General features: G+C 45.4%; 1 protein-coding gene across 1 annotated transcript in view; it reads left to right on the forward strand.

Annotated features, from left to right (window-relative positions):
• Positions 1-6,664, forward strand: part of IGFBP5 (insulin like growth factor binding protein 5) — a 25,879-nt gene extending 19,215 nt beyond the window's left edge. The window contains exons 2-4 of the mRNA XM_027873621.1: positions 1,863-2,092; positions 2,810-2,929; positions 4,035-6,664. Coding sequence (XP_027729422.1) covers positions 1,863-2,092; positions 2,810-2,929; positions 4,035-4,166 — 482 coding nt within the window. The 3' untranslated portion in view covers positions 4,167-6,664. The remainder of the gene's footprint in view (positions 1-1,862; positions 2,093-2,809; positions 2,930-4,034) is intronic.
• Positions 6,665-7,565: the final 901 nt, after the last annotated feature.

The raw sequence follows: 7,565 nt of genomic DNA on the forward strand, positions 1-7,565 counted from the left end.
AGAAAGAAAGAAAGAAAGAAAGAAAGAAAGAAAGAAAGAAAGAAAGAGAAAGGGAAAGGAATAAAGAAGAAAAGAAAGAGAAAGGAAGAAAAAGAGAGAGAAAGAATAATAGAAAAAGAAAAAAGCCCAGTTTCATTAAAGGTCATAAGTCAGCTAAGTATAGACTTTCATCAGTCCTCTCCTATATATAACTGCTTTAGCCACAGTTCAGCTGTCAGATTTTCTTGGCCTACCATGGAGCACTTAGTAACACTCTAGCTTGGTTGGGACAGAGATCATAGAGCCAGGTTAGGACATGAGGACTAAGGCAGAGAAAAAAAGAAGCCAAGACCTTCATTTCCTGACCCTCTTTCCCTCTAGCTCCTTTGCCTGGGGTCCTGCTCTCCCCCTACTGCTCTTTCTCCTAAAATCTGTGGTGTTTTCCCAACCCATCTCTTTGCCCCTTATGTCCCCCAATCTCCTGCTTCCCATACCCAAATATGTCTTCTGTCCTAGTAATTCTGGGACAAAAAGAGCAAACTGTGCAAGAAGAGAGGGCCAACTAACCTGCTTTCCACATTCTCTAGCCATCAAATAATAATTGTTGACATTGATATAGTGCTTTACATACTGATGAAAACAACAGCTAGTATTTATATAATGATTTAAGGTTTGAAAAGGGCTTTCGAAATATCTCATTTTATTTTCCAGAATAGGAACTGGGTTGTTTTTGTGGGGTTTTTTGTTTTGTTTTGTTTTGGGTTTTTTTGCCTTTCTTTGTATTCTTAGTGCCTAAGCACAGTGCTTGGCACAAAGACGGTGCTTGATAAATGCTAGTTGATGGATCGTAGGAGGCAGGTGTGATTATTATCCCCACTTTTACAGATGAGGAAACTGAAGCAGACAGGGGTTAAGTGACTTACCCAGGGTCACACAGCTAGTAAGTTTCTGAAGCTGGATTTACACTTAGGGACTTCCTGACTCCAGTTCCAGCATGCCATCTACTTCGAGTTGATAGTGAGTTAAATAATTTAGGTATTCTTATTCCTATTTTCCAAATGAAGAAACTGAAGTTCAGAGAAATTAAGCAATCTCCCCATGATCTTACAGTATTAGCTGGGATTTAAATCCAGATTTTCATGACTCCCAAGTCTGCCCCATACTCCTCAGCATGGCTTCTAAGGTTCCATGCCCTCTTTTTTTACTTTCCTGTTGCTCACCAAGTTGTAACTGCCCCTTTCCCCAGACTCCCCACCCTAGTCAAACAAAACCTGTCACACCTTATACCAAAGGGCCTGCTCCTGCCTCTGTCTGGGCCTGCTGTATCCTGTGATCTCTCCCCTGCCACTTTCACTCACCTTGTCTTCATCCAGAATGTTCTCTCCTCATGTCTGCCAGACTTCTTGGATCTCAGCCCCACATACACCTCTCCCATGAAACCTCCTTGAACTAACTGGACCAGTCTCCAGTTACCAAAGGCTGCCAGCCTCTCTGCCTTGGATGTGTCTGCCCTATCTCCTTCATGAGACTCAGGTTCCCAAGGATACCATCTCCCTTTTATATTCCTCCCCAATACACATGGAGTAAGCAGCATAGGACATCACATTCTGGAACCTTTTAAGGTTTATCCTTAAAGCAGCCCCATGAGGTGAGCAGAGCAAGTATTTTTATTCCCATTTTGTGGATGAAGAAACCGAAGCTCAGAAAGAAAAGCGACTTAGCCAAGGATACAATTACAATACAATACAATGCAATGCAATACAGTGTAAAAGCTGGACGCAAACCCGGGTCTCCTGCTTTCAAACTGACTGTTTCTTCCACTGTGATGCTCTGTAGACCCTAAATCCCCAGACACTGACCTTCTTTCTGACTTGTCTTCCTAGAAAGGGAGTCCCGGGAGCATGAGGAACCAACCACTTCAGAGATGGCTGAGGAGACCTACTCCCCAAAAGTTTTCCGGCCCAAGCACGTTCACCTCTCTGAAATGAAGGCTGAGGCTCTGAAGAAAGACCGCCGGAAGAAGCTGACCCAGTCCAAGTTTGTTGGCATTGCTGAGAACACTGCCCAGTCCCGGGTCATCTCTGTCCCTGAAATGAGACAAGAGTCTGAACAAGTGAGTCCTTATGGAAATAACTTCTGGTTTACTCTGCCACCCATGCGTTATTCTTGACATTTCTTTGGGATGGCTAAAGATCCCCAGGTGGGTGTTATGGGGAAGGCTGGGGAGGGAATTTCATGATTGACCTTGGAAATAATCAAATCAGCCCCACTCAAAAGCAGGGAGCTGCATTCTGGCTGTACTAGCCTGGGGACTAGCCCGAAGGCAGGGAGAAGATTTTGCAGACTTGGACGGGTTCCAATCATTTCAAGAAAATTTCAGAAGTCAGGATCAAAACCCACACCAGAGAGAACTAGTCTTGGGTTGCCCACATGACCCACAGGATTGTGTGGCTTCCCCTACAATGGCACCCCTACCCATTTCAGCACTGGAACCCTGTGCTTGAAAAACTTCGGCAGAGACTTGTTCTGAAGCAAGGAATTCAGGAAAGGTGAGGAAATGTGTGTAGAGTGAGGAAACAGGGACAAGGGCCAGGAAGAAGAACTTTATGCTTTCTCAAAACCCGTGGAGAACATGGCGCCAAATGGTGAGGTCTGGGATTAATGTGGGAAAAAAATCTTTAGTAAAAACTAATCAGAAAAAAGGGGCTTGAATCTTATAAATGACATCTCTTTAGGACTGTGCACCCCTGCAGAGATGGCCCTATGTCTTCCCCCCTTAGCAATCGCAATGGATTGCCCTAACTTTTCTAACTCTCTCTTCTCACCCTAGGGCCCCTGCCGCAGACACATGGAAGCTTCTCTGCAAGAGCTCAAAACTAGCCCCCGCATGGTTCCCCGGACTGTTTACCTGCCCAATTGTGACCGTAAAGGCTTTTATAAGAGGAAACAGGTAAGCATTGCTCCTCTCTCTTCGTCTCTCTATCAATTTAATGGAGTCACATAGTATAAACTGCGTGGGATCAGGGGGTCAGAAAACTGAAATCAGACACTGTAATTTTAATGGATTTGGGGAGGCTAGGGGAATGTGATTTATGGAGCACAAATTCCACTGAGAGGAAGATAGGAAGCAAGCCCTTTCAAGTTGATGCTGAGATGAGAGGGCACAGAACAGGGACTCAAAAAGTATTTGCTTAATGAACAAGGGAATGTAAATTAGCACCTAAAAAAGGACGTTGTCGAGGGGGAGACACCTTTTTTTCTGTGAGGAGGTAAAAGTCAAAGGAGTTCAGATTTCATCCAATCCACAAGTCTTTATTGAATGCCCAACATTATGGACCCAACATTATGTCAGACACCACACACAGAAATAGTCTGTGGTGAGAGGTAGGGCAGTAGTGGACAAACTAAATTTCAGTTACTCTGGCTGCCTGTCAGGACCAGTTTGATGAACAGGCAAGGTAAGCAGTGGGATTGGGGACATACCCCAACCTGTCCTTCTGAAATCACCTCCCCCTATCCAGTGACATGTTGCCTGGAATGTCACCATCATGAAGAATGTATTCATTCCTTTAGGTTAATCATTGTTGTTCGCTCACCCCAAGGTATACACACGCCCCTAGGTTGTAGTTTCTTAAAATGGAAACATGCCAGGGAGTGGCAGTAAAACTTAATTAAGCTATCTTCTCCTATCTTTTTGTGAGCACTTAGGTAAAGTGTTGACTCTACATAGGTTGGAGCAGTGAAGGGGAAAGGATGATAAAAGGGGGGAGTAGAAAAACCTAAGATAAACATACCTCATTCATCAGTTTGTGGGGGGATTAGCCCTGCGAATTAGCCCTGCCTTGAGACAAGAAAATCTTGATGAAGAAGTATAAGGATGTTGTGTCTGATCTAATTCTAACTTGGGGGAGTGAGACATGCCAAGCTGGGGAAGAGAAAGACCAGGGATTCAGGATTTAGAGATAACGATTTTTTTTTCACTCACCTACTCTCCCTCTACTTCTCCCTGTGCCAACCCCAAGCCCATCTGTGTCTTTCTCACCCTCTCTCCCTAGTGCAAGCCATCTCGGGGCCGCAAACGTGGCATTTGCTGGTGCGTGGACAAGTACGGGATGAAGCTGCCAGGGATGGAATATGTTGATGGAGATTTCCAGTGTCACAGTTTTGATAGCAGCAATGTTGAGTGAGGCATCCCTCCCATCCCTCATCCCTTGCCCCTTCACCCCCCCCATCCCCGGCTTTTCCCCAGTTCCCTCCCCTTATTCCAGCCAGTGCCCCTCTCCACCCTGAGGATGCCACTCATTTCATCTCATTTAAGGGAAAAAAATATTTGAAGAAACTGAGGACCTCGGAATCTTTAGCAAGTTCTCAACCTTTTGTTTTTTAAGCAACAACAACAGAGACAGAATAAGCCAAGAAGACACCCCCTTTTTTGGTTGATGGGGTGAAGAGTGGGGTGGTAAGGAGAATGAATGGAGAAGGGAAGAGAGGAAGAGGAAAATAGAGAGCATGTGACAGAAGAGAAACACTGAGAAGGACACAAAAAGTCAAGAAAAGCAAGAAAGACAAGAGGAGAAGTAATTAGTAACCTGTAGTGGCCCACAGCCTGCTGTCAAGAGGGACCCTTAGCTGGGAAATGGTTTTGCCTGGGGAGGGCCTGGGCTATTAGGTGGGATCCAACTGCTTGGTGAGAGTCTTTTCAGTTTGCTTTGGTGGAAAGAGAAGAGAGGTTTTGGTGGTAGAAGAAAGGGCAAACCAGGGCTAGGCTCTCCCGGGTCTCCTCCTTTAGTCAGCTCCCAAGGCCTCTTCAGGCTTATCATTCCTCTCCCCTCACCCCCTGATTCTTCCAAGGTTTATCTAAAAATGATAATGCATTCCATTACTGTTTTATTTTTTAAAAAATTCAGACTTCTGAGTGATCCTAGCTTGGTAGGATTTTCTGGACAGACATATACTGACACATTATATGCATGTATGTCTGTGTGTATCTTTCAGGCTGCATACAGACGTAACCAGTCATTACTACATACACAGCCTTGGAATTTCCTTTTCTTCCAAGGTGACTAAAATAATGCCAAGGGTGTGGATATGGATTTTTTTTTCAATTCTTAGTGTAGCCTCCTCAGGGGAGGATGGACTGGCAAAGCATTTGTGTGGACTTGTATTTATCCACAAGGCTATATGTCTACATATAGAGATATATACTTTTATATCTTTTTTCTTCTCTCTCTGTCTCTCTCTCTCTAAATGGTTTGCATTGACTTTCCAAAAATAGTTTCAATGGGCACTGAAGACTCTTTCCAGTCTGGAAAAGCCAAGAAAAGCCCAGACTCCCCCCCCCTCCCCCCACCCAACACTAACCAAAATACCAGCATCATCTGCCTGCCACTTTTTGGGCGGAGAGGTCTCTCCCAAGCAGAGAGCTCAAGCATGTGTTTTTTGTGAAGTTTATAAGATAAACCCATCAACATTTTGCATCAATGCTTTCCCACGACCCTGTGGCTATCCCAGCCTGGGAGTCTGGGTGGGCATGTACCCAGGCAATTCTGTGCCTGTATACACACAGACATGCTCTTCTCTCCTCAACACCTCCATTTTTTATTTCTTGTAGCCCTCCAGAAATAACTCTCTGGCTTTTACACTAAACTGAGTTGGGCCCTTTAGCTCACAAACATAACCCAAGCCACAGGTTATGAGATAGAAATTTGTGGTTTCCCAGCCTTTGGGTTTCAGCTGGATGGAGACTGCATTTTGAAACCCTCTTTCTCAGCCTTCACCTTGGGAGAGGGGATGAGAGGTTGAAATGACAGGTAGCTAAGAGGGAAAAAAGTAGAGAGAGCCTATATCAGAACTTTGGCTTAATTCTATCCCTGTTGAGAAAGCAATTAACAAGGGCCTTCCCCAGTGCCTTGGAGATGGATAGATAGTGATTCCTTGCCTATCTCATTCCAGCATCAGAGCACAGGGGAGCAGGGCAGAGGTAGTCTTCCCAGACTTCCCTCCCCACCCTGGATACAAGAACAAACAGACAGGAGAGAAAAGGACATACCCTGTTCCATTCTGGGAAACTTTGCTTCCCAGAGGACATCTAGACTCCTTCAAGCCAGAAGTTTTGAACAAGGAGGAAGCACCCAGAGAGGGGAAAGGACAGAATATGGTTTAAATAGGTACCAAAAGTGGATGGAAACTGGAAGAGAGCTGGAGGGTCAGGAGAGGGACGAGGGAGCCACTATGGTGAAGCAGGTTTGAGGCCAAAGTTTCTTTCTTTTGGCTTCTCATTCCACACCGGTCTGCTACTTCTTCCTTCCTCAAAAGGGAGGGACAGGATGATGCCAGAGACGTTTTGGCTGACATGGGTCATTTGGTCTGGTAATAACAAGAATTCTGACCCAAGCTCACCCTCCCTCCTTCCTTTTCTGCTACAGGAGTGGGAAGAGACATTTCTCTTCCTTAGTGGATGGGGTAGCTTTGAGACCAAACGTTGGTCAGATGGAGACAAGGAAGCAGGAATGGACACTGGCAGAGAATCCATCCCTTTATGGATACATCCTTTCAAAACACATACCTTTTCCCTAGTGTCACACTCCCAAGAAGACCAACCTCAAACTCATCCCACCTTAATCTGGGGAGAACATGGCAGAGAAGCATGCATCCTCCATTGAAGGGAATATTCAAAGCTGTAGAACATAAGGAAATAATCCAGAGGGAGTGGCCTTGACTCCTACTTCCCCCCAGTAGAGCATTTGACAAGGGAGAGGAGAGGGAAATAACCATACTTGAGACAAAGGGCCAGAAGGGGAGGGCAGCAGTAGGGCCATACCTGGGCCTTCTCTGCCTCCCCCATCTCTCTGCACCAATCCTTATTCCCACCCCTCCCCGACCCTGGACGTTCCCCACATCTACATAGGCCAGTATCCTCAATCCTTTCTCACTTCGTTCTCTAATTTCTCTCTGTTATTTTTCTCCCTGGATCTTGAGCAATCCATTGGTCTGGGATTTGCTAAGCAGATGCTGGGGTGCCATTTCCCCTAAGATAAGACTGAGCCGGGAATCTCACTTCTGTCCTCTCATTTTCTACCCTCCTCCCACACTTCCCTATCTCCTATTTCTTTAAAGAGTTTTCTCTGTTCTCTTTTTTTTTCTCTTTGACCCTCTTTTCCTTTCTTCTTTCTCCTGTCCCTCATTATCTTCACTTCTTGCCCCATTAGATGGAAAACTTCCCCACCCTTGGCATCCTCTGCTCCATCCCTAGAAGTTGGACATAAGCTTATCCATGTCTCATGAGTGAGCACTAGAAGTTATTAAACAAATGAGGACGCCATGGGAAGAAGTCAGTGCACTGTTAGTTTGAAGTCCAAATAAAAGGGGGTCTTCTCTAGCTCCAAAAAGGAACTTGAGTCCATCCTGACCTCCTTTTCCATCTTTCCCAACCCCCTCAGTCCACTTTTGTAGGTTGTTTAAAAAAACACCAAAACATTGGAAATGGATCTGCATGGGTAGAAGCAGCTTGGTGATGCAGCCCAAGTCTCCTGACCCAAACCCTAGTTATCCTTTTGAGGTCCCTAGCTCTTAGACACTGCATGAGG

This window comes from Vombatus ursinus, unplaced genomic scaffold (assembly GCF_900497805.2).
Source record: "Vombatus ursinus unplaced genomic scaffold, bare-nosed wombat genome assembly UNPS02014802.1, whole genome shotgun sequence".
Classification (NCBI taxonomy): domain Eukaryota; kingdom Metazoa; phylum Chordata; class Mammalia; order Diprotodontia; family Vombatidae; genus Vombatus; species Vombatus ursinus.